This window comes from Rhinolophus sinicus, chromosome 14 (genome assembly GCF_057876585.1).
Source record: "Rhinolophus sinicus isolate RSI-liver-muscle chromosome 14, RSI-T2T, whole genome shotgun sequence".
Lineage (NCBI taxonomy): Eukaryota > Metazoa > Chordata > Mammalia > Chiroptera > Rhinolophidae > Rhinolophus > Rhinolophus sinicus.
The window spans coordinates 25,210,192-25,237,589 of record NC_142514.1 but is presented as its reverse complement, the minus strand read 5'-3'; the positions used below and the strand labels follow the sequence as shown (position 1 = coordinate 25,237,589).

The following is a 27,398-nucleotide window of genomic DNA, read 5'->3' as shown; positions in this document are numbered from 1 at the left end:
ATGGCCAACCGGTGATCCTGGAGCTCAAGATGGGGGTCAAGCATGCGGTCACTAACCTCAAAGTAGAGAAATTGCCAGAAGGAGGGCGCTTTGAAGAGTCCCCAGCACGATTCTCCAGGAAGGGGACAGACATAAATGCGCCTGGCTTGCTTCAGGGATTTTGAAACCACGTGGGGCTTCACTCCGAATACCTTTTAGGTAGGAAATGCAAATAATTCAAAGATTTATGGTCCTCCCCCATCTAAAAAAAACGTCAGTTACCATTTTATTAGTGCTTTCGTGGCACTTTGCATATTCTCATTAATTCCTCTGCAACCCTGTGAAGTGAGTGTCCCCTTCAGTTAATGTACGAGGAAACCCAGACTCAAACCACCTGCCCAAAGTCAGACAGGAAATAGAGCGGTGACAAACCTTGGTCCACCTGCTCGGAGACAGCTCTAAAGTTTGGCTTGGGTTTTTCTCGTTCTCGGGCACCTGCGCACGCGACCGCACGGGGTGAGGGTGGTCGCGCGCGGGGCCGGCCGCTGCCTCGCCAGCCCTAGCCATTACCGAGAACTTCAGAAAGTCAAAATGCACCCCGTAGGTCTCGGGCACTCAGCCCAATAAGCGTCCGCCTCTGGGCGCCTCCCAACAAACGGCCTGCTGATTGGCTTCTTGTGCAGGCCGCTGCGTTGCCCTAGCAACCAGACGAAGAGGACGCAGTGGTTGGGCCTCTAGGCCTCTGGCTACTCAACCTTAGGGCTCTTCGCTCGCTCTGCTCGCTTCCGGCACCATGTCGGTGCGGACGCTACCGCTGCTCTTCTTGAACTTGGGCGGGGAGATGCTTTACATCCTGGACCAGCGGCTGCGGGCCCAGAACATCCCGGGAGACAAGGCCCGCAGAGGTGAGAGGCGCCCAGCGCGCACAGCCAGCCCTACGCCCCGCAGTCCGGCCCCCTAACAGGGCACCACAGCCAGTGCCACATCCCGCAGCCCGGCCCCCTCACCGGGCACCACAGCCAGCTTCATGCCCCGCAGCCCGGCCCCCTCACGCCGCCTAAGCTCCCACAACCAGGCCCCATTACAGACTGACCAACACCCCTGCACCCTACACTCTTACAGCCAGGGACCTTTCTCACAACGCCGGAGCCCCATCCAGTCAGAGCACCTCAGGAGTCAAATTGCCCAAAAGATCTTTTCACAGCAGAGGGATTTAATACCCCCACTGAATATTGTTAGGATACCCTCATTCCCCCACCCCAATTTCCTCATCCCCTCAAATTGGAGAGGTGATTTCCTAATCTCTCTTGACATACAATCCCTCCCAAATGTAGGAGTCGCAGCTGCCCACCACCCGGAGACATTTCCTTTGCTAGCCTCTTCCCCCCAGAACAGGCTCTGATCGCCATTCCTCTGCGTAGCATTATCCTTCATAACCTGGAAGCCAGTCTTGCTCATTTCCAAAGCTATTTCTAGAAAGGTGGGGTCCTGAAATAGCAGATAAATAGTAAAACATAAGAAAGTTATCATTCTTTCCCTTCTCAATTGTTGGAAGAGAATGCAATTTTGGAAATAATTATATGAGAGTTTCTAAAATGCAAAATCTGTCTCCCATATACACATCTAATCCCCAGAGAAATGACCACCCAGAACTCTGCCACCCTTTTTCTCACCCTCTTTTCTTCCCCTCTCAACCAACAACTGCTTTCACCAAGTTTCCTGGGATTAAATATGAAGGAAATATTATATTTCACTGTAGAGGAGGGAAAGTTAACTGACATGGGCACTGATTAAAACATTGATTCTCTCCAGCAGTCTCTATGCTCAATTGATGTTAAGCATACATATTCAGATAGTCACCATCATGCCTGTGAGATAGTCAAGTCCAAGCATAAAGAGATGAAAGGAACTCCCTATAGCATACCCCCTCCATTCATTCTATAAACTGCTGCCAGAAAGCTTTCTAAAATGCAAATCTGTCCATACTCCCCACTACTTAAAACCCTGTGTCAGCTCCCCACTGCTGTCTGCATGGAGGCCAAGTCCTTGGCAGGACATTTCAGGGCTCTTCCTGATCTGATCTCTGGCCACCTCTGCAGTCACACCTTCCACTGCCTGCCTCCTACTTTGTATCTTAATACCTAACTGCTGTAGGTCTCCATTTAAAGTATATTCTTGCCTGTTTCCGTGCTAGCAATCCTCATCCTACCCCAAACCTCCCATTTCCATGCTAGTAATTCCCCTTTCATCCTGCATTATTCAGCCTGAGATTCATTTCCTTCGGGATGCCCCCTCACATGGGGAAAGGGCCTGGCACGTAGTCCCATAGCAGTCCATGCGTGCCTCTCTACCTTATCACTGACCATTATTATCCTGAAATGGTCCGTATGTGTTTCCCCCATGTGATTGCCTTACTCATCTTTGTACTCCTGCACCTGGCATCATGTCTAGACCAGAATAAATCAGTGCTCAGTAAATGTCTGTTGAACTGATTATCTAAATTAGCTGTTTTATATGATGTTGCCATTTCTTCCTCAACGGAGTTCTGTTTTCCTTGGCGCCTGTGTTGCGTGATTTCATTTGGGCTAATGGCACTGTAACCTGACTGGTAGTTCTTGGAGTGGTAGGTAGTCCGCTTCGTGGAAGGCAGTGTAAGTTGGCAATTAAGAGTGTGTTCTCTGAAGTCATACAGATACGGATCCCAATTCTAGCGTTGCCATTTAACTAGTTATGTGACCTGGGAGTATAACCTCTATAAGTCTGTTTCTTTTTCCATAAAATAGGAGTAATAATACATACCTTACAGAAAAGTTGTAAGCATTGAATGAGATAATGTATGCATTTGACATGCTTAGCACAATAAGTAGTGAGTGTTGTCTTTGAAGAGATCTGGGCAAGACCCTGTGAATACTAGTGGACTGGCTTCCTTTGTCTTCAGGAGCCATCTTTGGTAATTCACATTCACACACTCATTCCCTCCACAGTCTCCTGATCCAGCCCTTCTGCGCATCCCCTGGAGGTAGGGCTTTTTTTTTATCAGTCTGGTCCAGTAACTGATTCTAAAACTGGGAGATGTGTCTTCCTAATGACAACAACAACAAACATTTATTAAGCACTTACCATGTAACAAGGACTTCCGTGAATACCTTAATCCCCACAACTATACTATCACACAGGTAATACTACTATCCCCATTTTACAGATGGGAAAACTAAGGCTAATTTGCCCAGGGTTGCATCACTGGTAAGAGGAAGAGTAAAGAATCTGAACCCAGGTCACGGGGCTCCAGACTTCATACTCTTAAGCAACATGTCCTTAGCTGCTGCCCTATACTTCCATACCTGGGGGAACTGTATCACAATCTTTGGAGGAAGGGAGTCGGAGGGTCGGGAGGAGAGGGAGAGGTTTGAAAAAAATATAAAATATATATATATATATATATATATATCCAATATACTCACTGGTTTTAAAAATAAGTAACTGAAAATATACCCACTGATTTTAAAAAGAAATAACAGAAAGTGCCATAGTTGGCTGATGGGGACTTGTAGAAGACAGAGTAGAGAGTGTAGGATTCAAACTTGAGAAACACTCATCCATGCCACCATTTGGAGTTGGTGTTGCTACAGGAACAGGGGCCACTGTGAGATATGACCGTGCCCAGAGGCCTATAAAACACCAGACACGGTAAACTAGGCTTCATTGAAGCTTTGAATGGAAACCATATTTCTTCTAGATGTTTTCATTGTCTTACACAACTGATTGGTCTCCTGGAGGCCGTCCTGCTCTCACAAGGCCAGTGCAGGTAGTGTAGTTTTTCCCCACAGTGCAGCCTGTAGTTCAGCACTCAACAGAAAGGAAGTACTGTCTATGGTGCAACTTTTGAGTGTTGCATATTGAATGTTGTCCCACATTTTAAGCAATTGCAAGCATAATAAAAGCTGCCTTTGCCTCACTCCCGCCCTTTTAAAAATACTCACAAATAAGACACTACATTTTGTTTGCAGTCCTCATTTTGCAGAAGGGGGAAACTGAGGCATAGAGCCATGGAGTGATTTTTATTTTCCCAAGACTTGCAGATCGCAGTGTAGTGCTGAGCAACTAAATGGCGGTGAAGTTCTGTTCCTATTTTTCTAGTTCCAATTTAACAGGCAGCTCTGGGCGGCCTTTCGCATGCCTCCCACTCAAAATATAACTGAAGTGGAATTGTCAGAAACAAGTCATCTGGAGAAATAATAGAAAAACGATATCGTTTATCTTCCCCTGGATCAAGTGCGAAGGGGCCACGCGCGCACAGCATTGCAGAGACCTCTGCTGGAGCTCCGCGTCATTGCCTGCAGGAGGGCCTCGTACCCCTCCCTGGGCATGCGTTTGCCAGCTCCATTTTGTCGGCAGCCGGTAGTCGCTGTCCTTTAGAGTAGGTGAGCCCCATGCAGCACCACGATTCCCAAACACACCTTCGCAAGGGTGGCAACTCCACCTTTCTGAATTCCCACAAGCCTGTCAGGCAAGACTGCCTATAAAATAAATGCTACAAGATAGAAGATGTGGACATTATGCTAAAGAAGCCAGTGTCAGCTTTAAGAAGGTCTGACTCTTCGTGCTACTTCCCCAGTGTTTTCTCTCCAAACGCCTGTGACTTGTGGGAGAAAGATGGTAAATTTTCCCAGAGGAGTCTGACCTTGCAATGGGAACCCTTTGCAGCCAGTTAGGGCACAGCTCTGGCTGTCCTTCCAAACTGGTCTCTTAGGGGCTTTTGGCATTGTGTATTGAAGACACGAATATGTTTTGATTATAACTGCAGAAATCACCTTTCAAACAATCTAGTGGCAAATGTTTCCAAGGGAGACCATTAGTTACAAAATGTATTTTAAATGTGAAGGTGTGTAGAACTCTGTTTATCTGAGAGTGGTTTTTCTAGATTGAAATTGCCCCCCAAAATAAGGAAAGACAAAAAAGTCCTTTCATCCTTTATGGGTGGTGTCCAGTGTCCTTCAGTAGAGAAAGGGGGACTAGAAGAGAAGCCAGCTAAGTGCTTGGTGTGTTATCTTTTTCATCCCCACAGCAACCCTATGAGGTAGGTACGATTATGATCCCCATTTTACAGATGAAGAAACTGAGGTTAAACAAGTTGCTTGAAATTATCTAGTTAGTAAATGGTAGAGCCAGGTCTCAACTCATAAAGGGTCTTAATTCTTACAGATTTCTCCAGCCAAGTACCTTTTTTTTCCTTATCTGGTCTCCTCTTGGCATCTTTCTGCCTTTGTCCTCAGGAACTTTCTTTACAGTGGCCCTACCATTACTCCCCTCTTTTTACCTGGCAGTCACACATCTCTATAGAAAAAGTATATCAGAAACACAGACATGTATTCCTTTTAATTCAAGTTTTCTAATTCAAACAGTTCCACCAGTACTCTAGAAAGGGAAATCTTACATTAATAAAAAACAAAAAAAAATCAGGTTATACAAAAAGAAGTTCCCTTCTCTCTCTATTCTTGGAATTATTCTTCCTCGCAGAAGTTAGTGTTTTTTAAAAACCTTATTTTTAATCATATATATCCTCATTGCATTAGAGAGGATGACTTCTTGAGCCTTTCAAGACAAACCCCCAGGTAGCTAGTCCTTCTGAGTTTCCTCTCCTCTTAGGCCTCTCTGTATAAGACAGAGCCTCGCTAGGGCTTTTGTGGAACTTTTTTATCCATCATCCTTTTAAAAGTCTCGGTGGAAGGCCGAGTATTCATACTAGACATTGGTGCAACATGAAGAATAAAAGTTCCATAGACCAGATAATTGAAATTGGTATTTTTAAAGCCTCCTTGAAAATGATGTTCTCGCTTCATGAACTGGTGTTTTCTTTTTATATGCTTCATGTAGATGAATGGACAGAGGTGGACAGAAAACGAGGTATGCTATCTCTGGGCTGCATGTATTCAGTCTGCATCCATAGGTGCACTCAGTCCTTTATCACTGGGGCTTAAAGTGGGGCCACTCTAAATATTTCAAAATGAAAAAATAGGCATGAGTTTCTCTTTAGCTGAAACATTGGTTATACATTTGAATCTTTTCCTTAAATAAATACAGCATGTAAGGTGAAAACCAAGCAAATTTGGCATAAGGACCATATTGCACCTGAGGTACTTTTCTCTCTTCATCAATTCCGAGCTTTTTGGGGACTACTGGGGCAATAGCTATACTTCTGGATAGGTTGTCCTATTTGGTAGTCCTTAAAGCAATTCTGTGATAGTATCGTAAAACAAAAGAATTGTGCTTCAACATGAGTGACCTTCCTTGAACCATTCTCTTTAGCACACAGAAATATCTGTTGAGCAACCAGAAAAATGGAAGCATGTGACTGCATGACTGTCAGGATTGTGGGCAGAAGGCATGATATCATGCATGCAGTGTGGCCCTATCATGCCGAATCTTCAATTTCCTCTTCGCCTACAACTACTGTGTTTCCCCAAAAATAAGACCTAGCCAGACAATCAGCTCTAATGCGTCTTTTGGAGCAAAAATTAATATAAGACCCGGTCTTATTTTACTATAATATAATATAATGTAATGTAGTGTAATATAATATAATACTGGGTCTTATATTAATTTTTGCTCCAGCAGATGCATTAGAGCTGATTGTCCAGCTAGGTCTTATTTTTGGGGAAACACGGTAGCAGCAAACCTGAAAAAGTTGCCAATTCCTCAGAATAAGACACTAGCCATTCTCACCTTTAAGTGTCACGAGTACCTCCTATCATTTGGCATTTGGGTGCGGTTTATGCATGTCATCAGTCACTGTCCTCAATATTTTAAATGTTCTCACTACACCAAGTATGCTGAGGAGATAACATATATAATATTTAAGAGCACAGGCATTAGAATCAAACAACCTCATTCCAATTTCAACACTAGCTGTGTGACCTTGGACTTGAACCTAAGACTTAGTTTTCCTCCTTGATAGAATAACGATAATAATTCCAAGTTGTCTTGGGATTTAAATGAGATAATGCATGGAAAGTTCTAAGCCCAGCACCTGGAACATACAATGATAGCCATCCAGAAGTAATAGCTTCTCTCTTTTACCCTTGGTTTCAAATTGCATGTTCCCATAAACAATTAAATTTACAACAGAGGTTTGATAAAAACTCAATTGCCTTCGTCTAGAGAATTATTTCATTAGGCCAGGCGCAAAGAAAAGCCCAACCGAAGTGCTTTATACTCTTTTATTTCACAATCATCTTTTTGCCATTTCTCTTGAGCAATTTTTGGCCCACCTCTTGACGTGTGGCAGAATTTTAGGTGAGAAGTGTGGATTTTGTAGGCTTTTTTGTGTACATCGTTGAATCACTGGAATATATTTTAACTTAAGCATTCACAAATAATGAGCAGAAACTAACTTCATAATATGAACCCAGGACTAGAAGCCTCATATGTTAAAGCTCAGTTAACTAACCCTTCTGATGCCCCTGTGAAAAACCACTTTGCTCCTGGCCCTAGTTTCTTCCTGATGAAATCTGGCTTCTAGTACATTCCTGCCTCATGAAATTATGCAAAGCTCATGTGAGTGCCAAAACCTAACACCAAGACAGACTAAGGTATGGTTAAAACTATTTCTCTCTATAGTAATTAACTTAAATATGACCTGGGCTACTTCTTCAGGGCAAGAACAACATTTCCTTCCTCTTTGTGTTTATCTCAGTGTCTGGTACACAGTAGGCCCACCTCAACCAAGTGCCAGGCGAAGCATGTTGTGAGATGTGGGCATGTTAGCTTGTGACCCCATATTCTTTCCGAAGAATTAAATGAGAGGCATAATCCTGGGTCCTGGGGCCCAACCATAGAACTGCCATTTCCTCCCTAGGGGCATTTGTGGTCCAACGGGTGAACTTAAGGCGCGTTCTTGTGCAAAGAGCCTTGGTGGTATATAGCTAATTTACTTCCCAGAGGGAAAGGCTTCATTTGCTTCTTACATACTTTGCCAGAGCAGCTAACAATCTCCTTGCGATTTTCTTTCTTTTAGAACTGATTTATTTGGGTCTAAGCTATTTTCCTAGATCCTGATAAGAGCTGAAAGACTCAAGATTAACATAATCAGAGCTGATGTGATTCATTAACTTGAACTCCTCCTCTGTGGCACTTCTCCCTGTCCTACATAAAGCTGTGGGAAATTCAGATTCTCTCTTTGGAGGCCTTACATGTGACTTTTCGCTTGTAACTATCTCCTTGCAAATTCTGCATTTTTATATAGGCTACAGTAAGAAAAACATTAGAAAACCTAGTTTATTGCAGGTCCTTGCTTATTTAGGTTTTAGGCAAAAGGCCATGCGTGAGGCAAACCTGGAAGAGTTATGTCTCCAAGTGGACCACATTGGGGACATGTTTTGTATATTAAGGGCAAGCTGCAATGGGTTGAAATTGTCACATGTGAGGGATACCCTGTGTTAGTGATGGATTTTGTTATTCCTCACTAATAGGATGGAATCTAGAATAACATCCAAAGGTCAAGTGTGAGTTCAACACTTCTGTAAGGAGTCACAGTTCTTTTGTGTCAAGTTGGGGGGGGGACCCTCCTCCCATGTCTCTCTGTAGCCCTTCCATTTAAGATTTAAATACAACCAGCCCTCAGCTCCCCCTGCCCCCCAAAAATGCTCTTTGAGCTCCTTTAAAAGGCTGGCTTGGGCCGGCCCGGTGGCTCAGGTGGTTGGAGCGCCGTGCTCCTAAGGCCGAGGTCGCTGGTTCTATTCCCACATGGGCCAGTGGGCTGCACCCTCTACAGCTAAGATTGTGAACAACGGCTCTCCCTGGAGCTGGGCTGCTGTGTGCTGCTGTGAGCAGCCCACCAACGACCCATCAACCAACTGCCTCACGGTGGGAGTGGGAGAGACCACAAGGCTCCTAATACCAGCATGGACCAGGGAGTTGTGTCCTACACAACTAGACTGAGAAACAGCCTCTCGAACTGGAAGGGGGGGGGGGGGGGAGTTGACCTGAGCCTTCAGGGTATTGCTATCAATTACTTAAGGTAGAGAGACTGCCTGAAATCATGAAATCAATGCTCTACCTTCCCTTCACTCTAAGAGATATGGCCTCAGCCAATCACCTGGCATATCCTTTGTGTGGCAAAAGAAAGGCGTTTGTATCTTTCAGTAATAATCACTTGTGTTTTATAATTGATTTTGTATAATTATTTTAAGTAACCAATTTTCTTCCAAATTTTAATTACTACGAATGTATACTCTTGGCATCTATGTACTCTCATCTGTAGGCCAGAATATACCTGGTTTAATTAAGAGTTATCTGTGTTCGACCATACTTGTTCCTATCTCTTGTACCAGAGGGTTTTCCTAGCCCTCAACTAATAGTATTTGAGTTGCAAAAAATATCTAAATGAATGAATGAATCAAGAACTAGAATTTTAGACACTTTGGTTTGCACACACATTGGGACCTTTTTTTCTCACCAGATGGAAATTTTCCATTTGAACAATAGCATGTGATATAGCACTACAGTGTAATATCAATATTATAGATCAAATGTAGAAATTAAGGCATTCTGAAATGGTCCTAATCTGAAGTATACGTCTTATAGAAACATTAGAAATATTTTGATCTCTAACCAGTTTGTAGACTTGTCTATTGTCATAAAATGTTTTGCCAAGAAAAAGTCAATTACCATTACTGGTCCAATTTTTATAAAATTTAATTTTAAGTAAACATGTTATAAATTTGCCAAGCAAACAAACAAACAAAAAAGAGTGATGCTATTTCTCATTTTAAGGAAGAGATCTAATTGAAAATGCTTATAGGAATGTTTTTAAAAGAAAGAAGAAGCATTTCCCCTACCACCACATGAGGTAATGTATGTAAATTGGTTTGTAACCGCTGAAGCACACCACGTTTGTAAGTTGTCATACACGTACGTTGTTTGCTCCGAGATGGTCTCATGAGGCACTCTGGACCCTGCTTGCTATTGGCACATCTGTGTGGTTTCTCCCCAGGGAGCGGATCTCACCAAGCGCTCAGCATCCCTACTCGGCATGGGCCCAGCTCCTCCCTCCAGTTTATACACAGAGGTCATTTCCTGAATAAAGCTTGCTCCAGTACGTTGCTCAGCTGTATCTCTCCTGTCTCTACAGTTCTGAATGACATCATCTCAACCATGTTCAATCGGAAGTTTATGGAGGAATTGTTCAAACCCCAAGAGCTCTACTCCAAGAAGGCCCTGAGGACTGTCTATGACCGCCTGGCTCATGCCTCCATCATGAGACTGAACCAGGCCAGCATGGATAAGGTGAGCAGACAGTTGCCTCCATCCCCCCTGGGTTGCATTTCTTGTATCTTTTGTGGATTATCATAGACTGGAATCACATATAATGTATGCAAAGGTGCCTTGCAAAAGCAAAAGGCACTTGTAAATATTGCTACTGAGTTCCAGAGTTGGGAAGGAGCTCAGAAGTCATCTGCACCAGCCCTTGTATTGTTTATATCATTCCACCTGCCCAACGAGAGTACTGGTCCGCACGCCCGTATTTATGAACACCTTAGCCCAACCCTAAAAACGTGAATTCTGCATCATTCTTAACAAATCTCAGCTCTGAAAACCAGGCGCTTTTTTTTTTGTTAAAGCAAATTCAAAACTGCTCAGTCTTTACTTCTAACATGAATATGTCTCTCTCTTTGGGAAACAAATTCCAAATAAATAAATGGCAGGGAATAGACAAATCTCCTACTCAGAAGAATTCCAAATAATTGCTATAGCTACTCTGCCCTCACGGAAGGAGAGCATAACTCCCCCCTCCTGATGTGTGGGCTACACTTAATAACTACCTTCCAAGAGGACAGTATGGGAAGGGGGGGGGGGGGGACAGGTAACGTTACTGTAGAGAAACTGACAAACACTGCCTCACCCAGGTGATCAAGGTCAACATCAGCGGTGACAGTCATGTTGGTAGTATGTACCGTGACATGGTATGATGAGGATAGCACTTAACCTCCATGATCTTTCTCCCAAAAAACCCACAGCCCAAGTCTAATCATGAAAAAACACCTAATAACATTCGGAGGTAATGTTATAAAATATCTGACCAGTACTCAAAACTGTCAAAGTCACCAAAAACAAGGAAAGTCAAAGAAACCGTCACAGCCAACAGGAGCCTGAGGAGACATGACAACAAAATGTAACGTGGGAGCCTGGAACAGAAATAGGGCATTACGGGGAAACTAGTGAAATCTGAATAAAATATGGACTTCAGTTCATTTTTATAAATTATAATAATTCCTTTTCAAATTCCTCCATTATGTGAATTTTTTAAAATCATGAGGACTGACAGTGGTGGGTGCTAGGTATGCAAAATCAGTGCTCACTTATCGCTGCTACCTGGAAACCTCAGAGAGACAGACTGCCGTTAACTGTGCCCTCTGACCTCCTGCCACTTACCTTTGGAAAGTTACTTTCTCTCCCTGAGCCTCCCTTTTCTCATCTTTAAAATGGGGATAACAAGAACTACTTCATCTGTTCTGGGAGGATGAAGTGAGAAACATACACAGGGTGACACCCTAGGCCTGGCACATAGTAGATCTACTGTTCAATAAAACGTTAATTATCTTTTCTGTTCTGCTTGCTCTGCTCCCTCTACCTTTAAGGACGGTTAAGTTTCCACAGAGAAAGGACACGGAATCTGGAATCAACAAACTTGGATTCAAGTCTTAGCTCTAGCAGTCACTACCCATTTACTGAAGAACTCTTGAACTTTCGTTTCTTCATCTTACGAGTATATCTGTTTTTATCCTTTACTCCTAGCATGGTGTCCCATATACAACAGGTGCTCAGCGTTTGATAATGATGGCAGAGGCTCACATCTGTATCTTTAGGATTACACACACACACACACACACACACACACACACACACTCACACACACTCACACTCGCACACCAGCCTGCTCCTTATTGTCTGCCACTTTCTGAGTGAAATGTTTAGCTGCGTGTTGGAGAAATGAAATCATATAGAAAGTTCTAGCAAATGCTTTAGGATCTGACCATCCTGAGTTCAAATGTCACCCTGCCACTTACTACCAGCTCTGTGAAATTAGGCAAATTTTCTTGTTTTTAAACTCGGGATAACATCAACCTCTTAGAGTTCTTGTGCAGATTAAATGTGATCAGTGAGGTAACGTATATAAATGTGCCTGGCACAACACTCAGATGGTAGCAGTTTATATTTTTTCATTCCTGCCTCAGGCGAGTCCAAGCCTTCTCTCCCAAACTGGCTCCTTCTGTCTCCCACCCCCCAGACTTCCCTGCCTATGTCAGTAGCGTCGTCCTTCTCCCAGGCACTAAGTTGAAAATGCTGTAGTCATTTTGGACAGCCCTCATCCTCATCCCCCAAATCTAGTCAGGTAGTCACCGTATAACTCATAGCTTTTCTTTCTAAGTATCATATGTTCTTTTCCCCCTGCCTTTTCCATTTCTGCCATCTTTATTCCAGGCTTTAAGTCTGGATTACTCCAACAAAATTTCTTTCATTCATACAGTCAATAGATATTATTGCAAACCTATCAGGCGCCACGTACAAGCTAATCCAACTAACTCTAGTCTCTCCCTTCTCTCATCTCATCATTGCCAGACTGACCAATCTTGCTTAATCACCACTTTTATCATGTCAGCTCAGAAAACTTCAGTAGCCCCCTAATTCCACCTACCTCAAGTCTAAATTATTTTGCCTGTCTTTCTAAAACCTTTACTATTCTAATCTTGTCGTACTTATCCAACTTTATTTCCCACCAGCCTCAACATGAACTGTCCTCTCTAGTCGGCTTTTCTCATTCTCCCAGGAAAATAGCATACTCATGGCTGCCTCCAGGCCCTCACATATGCTGTTCCCCTCAACGAGAATGCCTTTCCTCTTCCTCAGCCAGTTTGAAACCTGTGACTGCCTTCTTCCATAAAGCCTATCTTGACCACTTTGGTCCTCATCAATTTCTCACGTCTGCTCATTCATGGATGGTCATACCATACAGAGGAGCTTGTTGCTATTAAGTAGTTTCATCCTTTAAAATTGTTCTTCTACAATTGTAGAACTTTATACTTGCCACTTTCATATGTATCTTCTCATTTACTCCTCTCAGCAGCTCTGCCACAATAGGAAATTAGGGAATCTGTGTTTTACAGATGAGAAAACTCAGGCTCAGAGAGGTGAGGAGACTTGGCCAGGGCCGTTCAACTTGTCAGCAGCAATGGAGGGCTTGAATTTGGGTTTTCGCTCTGAGTCCAGCACCCAGTACAGGACCCCACAGCTGTCGATATTGTTTAAAACATGTTTCATCAGCATTGCACATAAGCTGACCACAAATCCTGGTTTGCCCAGCAATGTCCTGGTCTACCCCTATTGTCCAGGCGTAATTATTAATATCACCTCCCTTTTACTCTCAAAAGCATCTTGGTTTGAGGGATAACTGATCTGGTTGCCTGAGCTATATGACATTCCCAGAACTGTTTTCACTAAATGCTTGGCTGCTTCACTGTTTGGAGGTTCTGACGCCTGCTTTTATGATCCCGTTTATTTTGTTCGTGTATGGGTTGGCAGCTCTATGACCTGATGACTATGGCTTTGAAATATCAAGTATTGCTGTGTCCCCGTCCCAAGGATGTGTTGCTGGTCACTTTCAATCATTTAGATGCCATCAAGGGATTCATCCAAGACTCCCCAGCCCTCCTGCATCTAGTGGATGAGACTTTCCGGCAGCTGCTTGAAGTAAGATACCCTCAGTTTATCACATCTCCGCCCCAATGCTTGCTCTCATTCCTCTGTTAATGACAGGCAGATTCTGTGACAGAGAGAACAGGATGAGGAATGGCAAAGCCTGCCACTCTCCCAGAAAATTCTAAAAATCTCCCAGTATCATCTTATGCCCTCTTACTATTGCCTTCAAAATTGGGAAAGCAATGATACAGAGCCTAGCCATTTTCTCCTAACTTTTCGGAAAGGGGGTTGGTGGTGAATGTTCTGCTAAATCTTGGGGAACAGCCTCCTCAGGTCTGTGGGGGACAGAAGAGGTGAAGTGTACCCCTGCCTGGGGTGGCACAATGGGGTTTGTCCCTCTGGCGAGAGAGCGGTGCTGGCTCTCCTGCTGCCCCTCTTACCCCAGCAGCTGAGTCCTCTCCTTGCTTTTCTGGCTCCCGTCCCTGAGCGCCCACCTACCCCTACCTCTCTGCACGTCTTATCTCACTTCTGAAAGTGAATTGCTTCTTTCTGCTTTGCCTCTGGCAGATATATGGGGGTCTCCCTGCAGGGGAGTTCCATCTGATCCGGCAGACGCTCCTCACCTTCTTCCAGGACCTGCACATCCGGGTGAGTGAATGAGAAGCCCACGAGCACCCTGCCAGGGCTGTCCTAGGGAAAGAGGGTGCCAAGTAGTCTGGCAGACAGGGCTGAGATTGCCCAGGTAGTGATGTCCTCAGTATTCGGCTTCGTGATGAGAAACTTTCTAATAACAAATCTCAGCAGTTTTTCAGTGGACCGAGGATAGATAATACTGCCATTGCTTCCCGGTTACCTTATATGTTTCTTTCTTTCTTTCTTTTTTTTAATTTATTGGGGTGACAATTGTTAGTAAAATTACATAGATTTCAGGTGTACAATTCTGTATTACATCATCTATAAATCACATTGTGTGTTCACCACCCAGAATCAGTTCTCCTTCCATCACCATATATTTGATCCCCTTTACCCTCATCTCCCACCCCCCCACTCCCCTTACCCTCTGGTAACCACTAAACTATTGTCTGTGCCTATGAGTTTTTCTTATTTGTTTGTCTTGTTCTTTGTTGTTTTTGGTTTATATACCACATATCAGTGAAATCATATGGTTACCTTATATGTTTCTTTAAAACATGGTTTCTTCCCTTCTCCAGAGGAAATGTGCTCTCAAGGCCACCAGCCTGATCTCAAACTGCAAAGCCTTTTCTCAAACCTTTAGTATCATTGACCTCTCCAGTATCTGATGCTGCTAGGAGGCTGCCCTCCTTCTCCATGAAACTCTTGCCTTTCCGGAATTTTCATGGCACCATACCATCCTGACCCTCCCTTACCTCTTCCATCTCCATGCCTCTCATTCCTTCCTCTCTGTCTTCCTGTCTCCGAACTTCCTCCTTCTGCCTCCACCCACCCCCTGCTCTTTAGGAATCTCTTTCCTCCCCACTGTCTAGCTCCTTCACCTAGGACTCCTGAATCTAACCTCTACCCTCCCCTTGCCTCAGCCCTGCCAGCCAGACCACATGTCCACCTGCTTGCTCAAACTCTCCACGAGGATGCCCGCCAGTGCCTATAATTTTAATTTCTGTAGCTAAACTAATCTCCAAAAGTCAAATCCTGCCATAACTTCCTGATTTCTTTTGAGGGCACCATCATTCCTCCGCTCACTTGGCCCAGAACCAGAGTGTCACCCATGATTCCCCTTCTCTGGTCTCCATCTAATTGCTTCTAAGGCCCCCAGAGTCTGCCTTTTCCTTGTCCGCACCCTCCTTTCCATTCCTATTGCCACCAGCCTAGCTCAGGCCCTCAGACTTGTTGTTGGCTGTTGCCTCCCATTGCACCCTGCCTCCTCCTGTCACGCCTGCTCCAGACAATTCTACACCATCACTTTTACAAACATATTTCTGAGCTTTCGAATTTGGGGCACTGTCTCTCTTGGACAGGACTTGGTTCCTTCCCCTAATTTAACACACTGATACGGGAAAGATGGATGAAAGTGAGCTCAGGCTCTGAAGTCAAACACTCTTGTGTTTGAGTCCCACTCCAGCACAGCTCTGTGACCTTGGGCAAATTACTTCTTTGAGCCTTAGTTTCAACCCATTTAGAGTCTGTTGGGAGGATGAACTGACGTAGCATATGATATATATTTGCCAATGTATACATATATAGTATAGAGGGCTTCTGGAAGGATAGGCAAGGACTTGGTCACAGTGGTTGTCCCCCGGGAGTAGTAAACTGCAGGGAAGACGGGTACAAGAGAGACAGGGTCCCTTGTATACCCTTTGGGCCTTTGAATTTTGTACATATGCACGTGTAACATATTCACAAAATAAAAATTAAAAAAAAAAAAAAGAAGAAGACTTAGAACATGTTTAGTGCCTGGTTGTTATTTCCCTTCCATGGACCAGGGAAGACAAACAGATTTCAACTCTGAGGCCATTTTTATTTCTAACCCTCATGAATAATTTCATTTGCTATGGATGGAACAATAATCACATCGATATAAATTAAGGTCCCTACTAGTCATCAATTAAAATTAAAAATATGAAAGTACCACTAAGATTAAGTTTCGCCTTGCTTTAAAATACTGAAGACTCTGCATCATGTTATCAAGACTGGGCACATTTGCACATTATTTTATGGGCTGTAGTAATATAAGCAGCCATATTGATTTCTCAAGTCTGACAAGATAAAATTCAATATAATGAAAAGGCACTTCTAATAATAAGTCTATAACAAAATCATTAAAGTATATTAAACCACAAAATATATTAAGCTTTAATTGCTAAATGGGCAAGCAGTGAAGTACCAGAATGCTCACCAAGAGGAATAGGGTTCCCACATCCTGGCAGTATTTATCCACTGGTCTGTAGTATTTGTCTGGTTTTCCAAGTCTGGTCTTTAATGGTATTTCTGCTCGGCTACAATTTGTGATTGCCTATACAGATTTTTCTCTGTCTCCAAAGCAGTCTTGATAGTTTTTGGATTTTTTTTTTTTTAAGCAAAACAAACTAACTAAATCAAGAAAACACGGCTCTGATCTAATACGTCCTTGCTCATTGTTTAACCAAAACTCCTCATCTGATATCCAAAACTTTCTGCGATAATTGCGAAACACCGGAAGCGCTCTAATGCAATGAAGGCGCTGACCTGCTCTTGGGGCCTGGCCAGAGACTGCCCGGAGACGAGTTCCATTTGGAATCCTGAGCTGTCGTTTGCAACCATCTCCATTCCCAACCCTTTTCAGCCCTCCAGAACACCTCCAGAGTTGCCTGGGTCACCCACCCTCTCCCGTACTCTCATTCCCAGTCATGCATCCTTCCAGCATGCACTTTCCTCACATTCTTTCCATTGTTTCAGTTCTTAGAAAACATCACTCCATCTTCGCCTCTTCATAGAATGTTCCTTAATACCTCCACTCCATTATCCACTCCACTTGGAAATATTTCATCCCTGGAAAACTAGTCAGTCTAACCAATATTTCTTGAGTGCCTATTCTATGCCAGGCACTGTATTCAGTGTTTGAGATATATACGTGAACAGAAAAGAGACCCTGCCTTGAGGAGGTTCTCCGCTAGCAGCAAGAAACAGGGAGGACAAGTAAGTTATGTTCTGGTTCTGATAACACTTAAGAAGATGGCAACCTAAGGTAGAGTTATAGAGGGCACCTGGGATGAGATTTGCATCAGGCCAGCACTGTCCAATGGAACTTTCTGTCGTTCTGTATCTGTGCTATCCACTGTGGTGGCCACTAGCCACATGTGGCTATTGAGCACTTGAAATATGGCTAGTGTTACTGAGAAACTCAATGTTGTATTAAATTTAAGTAGCCACCCTTGACTAGCAACTACTATACTGGACAGCACATCCTTAGATGGTAGAGTTAAGGACAGCCTTTCTGAGGATAGATAGTTTCGTTAAGAATGTAACTAACAGAGATCTCAGGGAACAGCATCTAAACTGAAGTGACAGCAAGTTCAAAGGCCCTTAGATGGGAAGAAGCGCAATGTGTTCCTTGGAAAGGGCGAAAGCCAGTGTGAGTGAAGCAGGTCTAGGCAGGAGTGACACTCAAAGTTTACAAGCTGTGCAGCATGGGCACTGACGAATCAGAACAGATGCTGGTTTTAAATAAACTGGTACCTACCAGTTGACTTAACTTTAGACCCTTGTAAGGAATTTTATTCTAAGAGTACAGAAGAGATTTGAAGCATCTTAAGGTAAGTGGTAACATGATCTAATTTGTGTTGTGGAAGATAAACTATATGGGGTCAGGGTAGAGGTAGGACAGCAGCTGGGAAACCATTGTGGAAATTAGGTACAAAATGAAAGTGCTTAAATGCTACCAGTGGAGATAGTGAGAAGTATTCACATTTGGGACATACTTCCGGGACAAGATTGGTAAGACTTAACTAAGAGATCAGATTTGCAGAATGGGGGAAAGAAGAATGAAGAACAACTATGAAATTTTTGGCCTGAGCAACTGATGCCATTTACTGAGAGGGGGAAGCCCTGAAGGGAAGTATATTTGGGTAGGAAAATTAATTAATTCTATTTGTTTGATTTGCCTATTAGACATCCAAATAGCAAGGTGAAATAGCAGTTGAATATGCAAATCTAGAGCTCAGGGGAAAGGTCCAGAGTGGAGACGTAAATGTGGGCATCATCAGCATATAGCACAGAGATGGTATTTGAAGACTTCTGGCCACTTGGTGGAGGCTGATCATTCACCCTCACCCGCAGGCAGGATGTGAGAAGCCGGGTCAGCATTCTGCCTGCTTCCCCGTCACTTTCAGATCATTATTCTCCTGCCCTCACAAATTTAGCCTTCGTCCTGTAAGGCAGACCAGCCACCAAACGTTGTCCAAAGCCCTGTACTCACCACTCTGCTGAAAATCACAGCCAAGTCACTCACCCATATTCACTGAGCATTTAAATCCCTGAGTCACTCTACCCCCAGCCACCAGAGTCCTGTCATCCTCCTGGGGAGCGTGAAGGCTCATGGAGATGTCTCACCCAGCACTCCAGCCCCATAGCTCAGTGACCTTCCTTTCCTCTTTCTGTAAGAAACAGGGTTCCTGGCCTCATTAGAGAGGGGAAAATATACTAAGTGCCTTACAGATGTTTGGTTCTAAAACAGAAGAGTGTAAAGGAGAGGATGCAAAGGATGGGGTGGTCCGTTTTCCTAAGAGAATCAGGAAAGTCGTCATAGAGGATCTGATATCTTTTAAAAGAAATAGGTTTTTACCAGGCCCATGGGAAAACAGAAGGGGTTCAGATGGACACCCTAGGCAGAAGACACCATCTCAGTAAAGGTTTGAGCCATATAACCGCCCGGCGTATTTGGCGGTGTGGGGTGGTGGAAGGCTGCAAGCGGCTGAGTATGGCTAGAACGTAGGGTTCAAGGAGGAGCATGGCTGCAGAGAAGAACAAGGGCCAACTGGACATTACCTGGCAGGCAAAGTAGGAGAGGGACATGGTCAGATAGGAGTTTACAAGAGTCTCTTCAGCAGCAGAGTAGAGGATGGATCCAAAACAGATGAGAGGGGAGGCAGGGAGACCAGTTAGGAGGTCCCCACAGTGGCCAGGCAAGAGATGACGATGGTCTACACTAGGGAGCAGGGTAGAGAGGAGGGGCCAGATACTGGGAGTGACCACTGGGCTGGCAGGGCTTGGTGACTGAATAGACATGGGAAGGTGGTAGGCAGGGGAACTCAGCGTGCTCACTTGGTGACCTGGTGACGTTGTCCACTGAGGTTGGGAACACCAGAGAAGGGTCAGGTTTGAAAAAATAAATGATGAGCCTATTCTAAGCAGGGTGAATTTGAGGTGTATCCCATGGAACCTATAGGTGGACACGTCTAATAGGCAATGGGATCGATGGCTCAGGTGCCCAGGGTAAAATGCTAAGTGGGAGCTTGAGATCTGGGAGCCGTCCGCACAAGTGAACACTGGTATATGGGAGTAGATGGTGGGGTGGGTGGGTGGGGGGAGGGGAGTGAGAAGAAAAGAACATGAGAGAGTCACACCTATAGGTGAGGGCCAGCAGAGGGGCTGGGCAAGCAGACAGACCCAACAGTCTACGGTATCTAGCCAAGGGCAGATTCTCGGGTCAAACACAGACACACACTTGCCTTAAGTTTGTACATTTCACATCTACTGTGACATAGTTGACCTATTAGAATTAGGCTAATGGAGCATCTGGAGCGTGTGTGTGTGTGTGTGTTTAACCCCCCTCATTTCTCTGTCCAAATTTTCTTTCTCCATGCCTGTATTCACATCCCTTGATCACAGACTCTCAAAGTTAAAAATTCCTTAACGGTCATCCAGCCAAACTCTCTAACTAAACCAGTTTACACATTTCCACCTAAAGCATGCTTTGTGCCTGCCCATCTCTGCTTCTGAAGTGTCTTCACACCTTCCTCCTCCAGGTCTAGCTCCAAACCCACAGTCACTCCTCCATGCCTGGAGCCATTCTCCTCAGTGGGCTACAATGCATATACTAGTCCGCATAGCCTGCTTTATAGTGTCATTTTTCCCGTTTTATGTTTGTGTCCAACTAGACTGTAATACTAATAATAATAGCACCTACTATGTGTCAGGTTCTTAAGTACATAAATACTTTTTGTTCACTACCTGATTTAATTGTCACATGAAGCCATTGAATAGGTACTGTTATTACCCCCAGTTTACCAAAGAGAAAAATGATGCACAGAAAGGTTGTATAACTTACCAAAAGCCACAGCCGAGGAGTGGCCCAGCCAAGATGTACGCTACACAGTCAGTCTACCATCAGCCTGCCCAATAGACAGCTTATAAATCCTTACTAATTTGCATTTTCAGTGCCTAGCACACAACAGATGCTTATTCTTGATGATGTTACAAATATAATTTTGTAGAATTTCAGAGTTTGAAGGGACTTCCCAGTTTGTCATTGGACAGGTGAGGAAGCTAAGATCCAACAGAACTGATTAACTGCTCCAATCTTTATGGGATTTAATCTGACCAAGAGCTCAATACAGAGTACACAAACCCAGGAGTAGAAATAAGCATATATGGTGTTTTCAGTCACATGAAAGACCGTCCAGCTCTCGTGCCAGCTGGATTCACCTGCTCCAGCCCCAGTCAGCGCACGGCTAAGAGTTCAGGCTCCAGAGTCAGAAACATAGTGGTTAGTTTGAATCCGCAGCTCTGCCCCTTATGAGCTGGCTGGCCTTGAGGAGAGGTGTCTTAATCTCTGAGCTGCCGATTCCTCGTCTGTACAGTGGAGACAGTGAGGTCCTTGTAGCTCAATCTCGCAGCTGTATGGAAAGTTAGCAGGGAACTGAGGAACGGGTGTGGAATTTGGAGTCACCTTGGTTTTGAAGTCGGGTCCTGTCTCCCATTGTTCTCTTTGGGCAAGTCACCTCACTCTGTGAACCTCAGCTTTCTCGTCTTTAAAACGGGGGTGATACAACTCACCTGGAAGATTTGCTATGAGGCTCAAAACAAGTCTGTTTGTAAAAACACTACAACTCCGCAGGTGTTAGCTACGAGGAGTTTTGATCTTATTGTTACAGACTCACTAGGTAACATTCCTAACCCATTACACACTTTCCATCCTCACAATGCTTATGTCTATGAAAATATATCAAGAAAAATGACAATAAATGTATTTTTTTCCCCAGGTGTCCATCTTTCTAAAGGACAGAGTTCAGAATTCTAACGGTCGCTTTGTGTTGCCAGTGTCCGGGCCTGTTCCCTGGGGAATTGAAGTCCCGGGACTCATCAGGTGAATTCTCAACAATAATTGTCAGGCCAGTGTTTGGGGTGCCGGGAAACCAACATGTGGGCCACCACATAGATTGCAGGGCACTGGGCCCCTCTCTTTCTTCAGTAAAGCACAGCAATGAGGAGGTCAGGTTCTAACCTCAGCTCTGCCATGTAGCAGATCCTTGACGGCAAGTCACCTAGTTCTCCAGGATTCATTTCCCTAATGGTTACTGCGAGGACGAATAAGATAATGTAATAATACTCAAAAGTGCTCACACAGCACCCAGCACATGACATGGACTCAATAAATATTACTTGTATTACTTGTATTATAATGATTATTGTTGTTGTATCATTATTATTACCACAACCAGTATGTTTATCTTGAAGGAATGCATAAATTCCTCTTTGTCCCATAGTACAAAGAATAAAGATGCCTCCATGACTACCGGAGCCTGGAGAACATTCCATCATGTCATAATTTGTATTGTAGAATGTTCAACACCAAAGGTGAAGAAGTGAAGAGGGTCGAATTCCAGCACAGCGGAAATTACGTCGCAGCAACAAAAGAAGGTTCTTTTGAATTGTATGGAGACCGAGTCCTGAAACTGGGAACTAATATGTAAGCAAACTCTCCTTCCCGGAATGAATTCAAGTTGAAGGGAAGTCACTTCACTTAAGAAGTCGGCTTGTGACTTCTGCTGTGAAAAATCCCTGCTGACAAGTGGAGTGATTGCCCCTTAGATACAATGCATGCAGAGCTCTCCCATATTTAAAGGGCACCTAAGATTTCCAAACATAAGACAACTCAACATGTTTAAAAGAAATGATGTTAAGTGGCCATGGAGATCCAGAAAGGCTTGCTCACATTTTTCCAGCATTCCATGTAACTTGGCAAGCAGAGGCATTTCCACACAGCTTCCCAGGGATTTTTCCCTGGGAGGAAGTGAAATTTGAGGGTTGACACTCAGTTGTATTCTGTAATCCCAGCACCTTTCTGGATGCTTTTAAATGTCTCAAAATAAAAGCTGTGAGCTGTTTACAGGTTGGAAGGAAGTCGGTGTAAAGGGCTGGACAGTGTTGTCATGGTATTCTGTTGACACCAGGTACAGTGTGAACAGGCCTGTGGAAACCCATATGTCTGGACCATCAAACAACTTAGCTTCACAGACGCAGGTGAGCTTCTGCCTCCCTTCTTCTGAGCTTAACTCTAGATACAAACATATGGCTGGGGAGAAGGGTGGGAACTCTAGATTTGAAAGCTAGCCAATGTTTCTCTCATTGTTTGCAATCTTCTCGATTCAGGCTTACAAGTACACAGGTTTTTAATTGTAGTTTCTCATGGAGACTTCCAGTGATCTGACTAATTAGGTAATTTTAGGCTTGGCTCAATCACCATAATTAAGTGGGAACCACACACCAGGACATGTGAAATTAGCATCGTACCAGTGCCATTAGGTCCATGGTTGCTAAGCTCAGCACCTGTGCGTATTCTGATCATGAAAACATCCCTTTTCAATGCTTCCCTATATAATGATGTGGTAGCTAAGTTCAAAATGGGGTTTTAGGGTCTCTGAATTCCACCTTTACCAATTTTCACTGAGCTAGCTACCAGCTAGCTATGGGACAAATGATGGAATATTCAGTTATTCAGCAAATGCTTGTCGAACTACTTCTATAGGCTGGGTACCTAGGGACACAAAGCTGGCCTGGACCTGGTCCCGTCCTGAAGGGATCTGTGGTACTCTGGGGAAGACAGCAGTAGAAACAAGTAACTATAGCACATGGAAGAAGAGCCCCCTGGGTATTCTGAACAAAGCGCTGTGCCAGAGCACGTGTGCTGTGCAGTGGGGTGGAGACGGGCCGGGATCAGGAAGGCTTTTCAGAGGGGGTGATATTCAAGTGGAGTTCCAGAGTGGGTAAGATACTAAACAGCTGAGATGAAGAAATGGGCGTGCAGACCAAGGTGACAGTTTGAACAAAGGTTCCGAAGGGCAGGAGAGCATAGTGTTTGGGGGAAACAGGGCTAGATCATGGCCTAATTGAGGCAGGCGGCCAGCGATTCGACTGTACAGGGACACGGGGGCCTGATTAGGTAGGGGCTTAAACAACTTGGACTTCGTCCTTTAGGCAGGAGGCGCAGAGGTTTGTTTCAAGCATGGGAGAAGTGGGATGAGAACTCTACTTTAGGTGATTCTGGCCGCAGAGTGATGGGAGAGGCAGAGCAGGGGAAGGCTGGGTTAGAGGGAGCCGAGGGAAGAAGGGGAGAAGGTTGACGTGGACAGGACTGAGAGGGAATGGACTCAGGGATGTGTTCACGACGGTCACCACCTGAGGGCAGTGTGGTAGCTCCTATAGAGTGAGTGTCCTTGGACCTGGAGCCTTGGCTAAGGCTGCTTGTGAATGCTGAGAATGCTGAGGGAACTGGACTGACCCAAGAGGAAGCAGTGTTGTTCTCCTTCAAGGAGGAAGGTAGTTTGAGGGTAACCGAGTCCCTGGGGCCTTGCACTCATCTTGAAAGTGTGAAAATCTCTGGTTTGCTGTCTTGCTAGAGTCCCTCTGCTTCTAACGCAGATGGTTTCTCTTTTGGTCAAGCCTGTTTTCTATGTTTTATTTGGTCCCAGTACTTCCCAGAAATAATGTAGAGTTATTTTATAATACCACCCTGGGTCTCTGGGTCTCAGCAGGAAATAGGATCACTTTCACTGTGGCTAAAAATCATGCAATTGTTTCTGCAGCAAAGCATTGCTCCTCCAAACCCTCTTGCTAAAGAAGAGCTGAATTTCTTGGCCAGGCTGATGGGAGGAATGGAGATTAAGAAACCCGGGGGCCCTGAGCCAGGATTCCAGTTGAATCTCTTTACCACCGATGAAGAGGAGGAGTATGTTTTAAAACTATTTCTTTAAAGACATATATAAAAATCCTATGTGTGATAAACCAAAAAAAGGGGCCATTGTAAACCAGTGACACTTATAAATACAGCTGTAAAGATCACAAATGACATGTCAGCAAATTCAATAACCTAGTTAAAGAAGAATCCACCAGTATTAAATAGCCTGAACCTTCTGAATTCATTCAAAAAATAGAGATAGTTCTAATGTTTTACTTAGCATGGCACAGGTGAACAAGAAGTATTGGAAATCATGGTCACCATATTAAGAAAAGTCTGTTAAGAAACCAAAGGAAGGTCGAGATGTCTTTAGGATTAGACGGCCTAACACCAGTCGCGGTAGTCATTCACCGAGATTTATGCAGTGCTTTACAGTTTATAGAGCACTTCTGCATTCATTCTCTCATGATCATCCTCACAAACAAATATTTGGGGTGGGCATTGCCATCTATTTTCCTATCCATTGAACTAGCTTCTTTTGTGCACTTCTGTGTGTGAGGTACTATGGTAAGTGCTGGGGACACAAAGATGGAGTGTAGAACCTAGAGCCTGTCCTCAGGAGCTCCCCACATAGTAGGAAACTGAACATGTACATAAGTTATTTCAGCGTCATACTCATCAATGCGCTAATGGAAGACACAGTGATGACTTTGTACCAGCAGACCCAAGGAGTTGGCATCTGAGCTGGATCTTGGAGTTTGCCAAGCAGAGGAAGGGAAAGCATTCTTGGCAGAGTTTAGTATGTGCAAAGGCACAGAGATGTCATAGGACTTGACTTTCTGGAGTGTAGGGTACCTTGGTTGGCAATGTGGTAGAAAGTTGAAGGGAAATGACAGAAGATGAGGCAGAAAAAAAATAGGTTGCCAAATTATCAAGGGCCAGTTTGCCACACTGGAGAGAACCCTAACCTTTGACCCACTTCTCTACCTTCTTATGCAGACAAGCAGCGCTGAGCAGGCCAGAAGAGTTATCCTATGAAGTTGTCAACATACAAGCTACTCAGGTGTGTGCAAAGGATTCCACAAGTCAGATCTTACTCCCCTCTTCATCTTGTAATAACCTTGAACTTCAGGGGCCCTCCCTTCTTCTCTCTAATCAGCATGTAACTATAGTTCCTATCCTGAAAAACAGGTGAGGAACTGAAATGCATCACAGTGGTGGGCTGAGAATTGAATACCAACTGCACCTCTCATTTCTCCAACAGGACCAGCAAAGGAACAAAGAGCTGGCTCGGATCATGGGGGAGTTTGAGATCACAGACCAGCCAAGGTGGAGCGCCAGCAAGGGCGATGATTTGCTGGCCATGATGGATGAGTTATAGCTGTGTTGACCAGGCATACCCCTCCTGCCACAGGAGAGGCTGCCTAATGAGGACCCTGGGGGATCCCCAGGGAGCGAAAGGATGCTGCTGGTTTTCTACTGAGTAGAGCCGTTACCTCTTGTTCCTGTTTATGTTGGAATGAACTGTGCAAGTCTCTCTCAGGGAGCACACTCTCTGGAAGGCACACACATACACATTTTTTCAGCAAAATATATTCTGGCTTTTAAATTCGACCTTTCCCATTTTCCTTCTGGTTTTATGACAACCATGCAAAGCATCCTGGGCCATAGGTTCAAGCTCCAGAGTCAGTAAGGGGGCAGCTGTCTCCCACTGCTGATTCCATTGACAGCTTTCCTGTGGGGACCTGCAGCTCACAGATGCCTGCACAGCAGCACAAAACTTCAGAGCCCTCCGGGGTGTATTCTGCCTTGTAAGTTTGAAATAAGTGGAAAAGGTAGTTGCCTCAAACAGTTGGGGCCCAGTTTAGACAGTCCTCCTGTCCCTGGCACACTGGGAACTAGAACCTCAGAGGCAGAGGGAGCAAGGCTGTGCCCGAAACTCTCAGCTGGGTCCCACACAGAGCATGTGGGATCTAGAGTTCTCTGCACATCCCTCCACCCATATGTGGTGTGGGCTTATCCCATATGGAGATGTGTACCAAGGAAGCAGTTTGCTTTCCAGCATGATATGTGCTCCTCACCCCCCCGAGTTTTCCTCTGCCACTCAGCGTTCTTGCTTTCTAAAGACACCCAGCATGACGTGCCAGGACATTTGTCTCCTCTGCTTCACCATCAGGGGCCAAGCAGAGCATCAGGTTGGGTGCATGGGAGGCACACGTGGTGTGCCATTTTCCCTTCTATGTACCAGATGAGCGACTTCCCTGGGCGCAGTGCCAAGTCTAACTGGGATCCATGTAAAATATCTCAGACCAGGGCTGCCCTAATTGTTTCAGGAAGGCGCGTCAGCCTGGGACTGAGTAACTGGAGGGCTTGGGGGGGGCCAAACAACATCCAGAGGTCATGGTCCATTCAGCCCTATGGAAGAAATATCCAGAATGGCAGAGGGTAGGAGAGAAACTGAGCTCAGCTGGTCATTGCCTGAGATCAGACCAACCGCAGGGACCACTTGGGGCTCTCACACCCTAGCCAGGGTGGAGGCAAACACAGTTCTGGAATGTGGTCCTTTCACTTGCCGAGGCATAGGGTTTGGTTACAGAAAGGGAAATCACCAAATAAATTTAAGTTGCTTCCTGCCCATGAAAGTTACACTTTCTTACCTCCAAAGACTCCCCAAGCGGTCCAATAGGGAGGAAAGGCCTACCTTGCTATAAAATGCTTATTATAGCCTTGCAAAGTACCTTCTGTTTTAGTCTCTTTTAAGCAATCTGGCCACCAGTTGGGGTGGCCTGACTGGGTGACAGATGAAAGGGAAGGTTCTGACCTATTCTGAGTCTGGCTCCCATCGCACTGCCACAAACCTGAACTTCACTGTCTGCTCTGAGCACGTCCTGGGGCCTTGGAGGTGGGCCATGAGCTGCCGAGAAGAGATCAGACTCCTCCCTCCACCTACCCCAGAGCAATGCTGAGGATTTCAAATGTATCTTTCGTCTCCGTAAATAAACAAGATACAGATCTCTGGTACGGCCGCCTTCTGATGAGGCAATCTTTGTGTTTCATGTCTCTAGACTTGTACAAATATTGAGAAAAACAAGTT

General features: G+C 44.7%; 1 protein-coding gene across 2 annotated transcripts; it reads left to right on the top strand.

Moving 5' to 3' along the window:
- Positions 1 to 653: 653 nt before the first annotated feature.
- On the top strand, positions 654 to 25,918 carry OSCP1 (organic solute carrier partner 1). 2 transcript variants are annotated; one of them, XM_019726541.3, is made up of 11 exons: positions 654 to 884; positions 5,854 to 5,883; positions 10,109 to 10,263; positions 13,558 to 13,725; positions 14,242 to 14,322; positions 21,390 to 21,493; positions 21,968 to 22,096; positions 22,581 to 22,650; positions 24,213 to 24,355; positions 25,304 to 25,367; positions 25,569 to 25,918. In XM_019726541.3, exons 1-11 carry the CDS (start codon positions 773 to 775, stop codon positions 25,683 to 25,685), a joined length of 1,173 nt encoding a protein of 390 aa, XP_019582100.3. In that variant the 5' UTR covers positions 654 to 772; the 3' UTR covers positions 25,686 to 25,918. The 2 variants fall into 2 exon arrangements, with proteins under 2 accessions (XP_019582100.3, XP_019582101.3); XM_019726542.3 differs by lacking the exon at positions 5,854 to 5,883 and having other exon boundaries at positions 655 to 884.
- Positions 25,919 to 27,398: the final 1,480 nt, after the last annotated feature.

Bases quoted from the DNA above. Each gene is read 5' to 3' on its own strand.
- OSCP1 (XM_019726541.3), top strand. From the start codon at position 773: ATGTCGGTGCGGACGCTACCGCTGCTCTTCTTGAACTTGGGCGGGGAG. The intron at 885-5,853 runs GTGAGAGGCGCC...TGCTTCATGTAG, and splicing joins GGGAGACAAGGCCCGCAGAG to ATGAATGGACAGAGGTGGAC. The intron at 5,884-10,108 runs GTATGCTATCTC...CTGTCTCTACAG, and splicing joins AGAGGTGGACAGAAAACGAG to TTCTGAATGACATCATCTCA.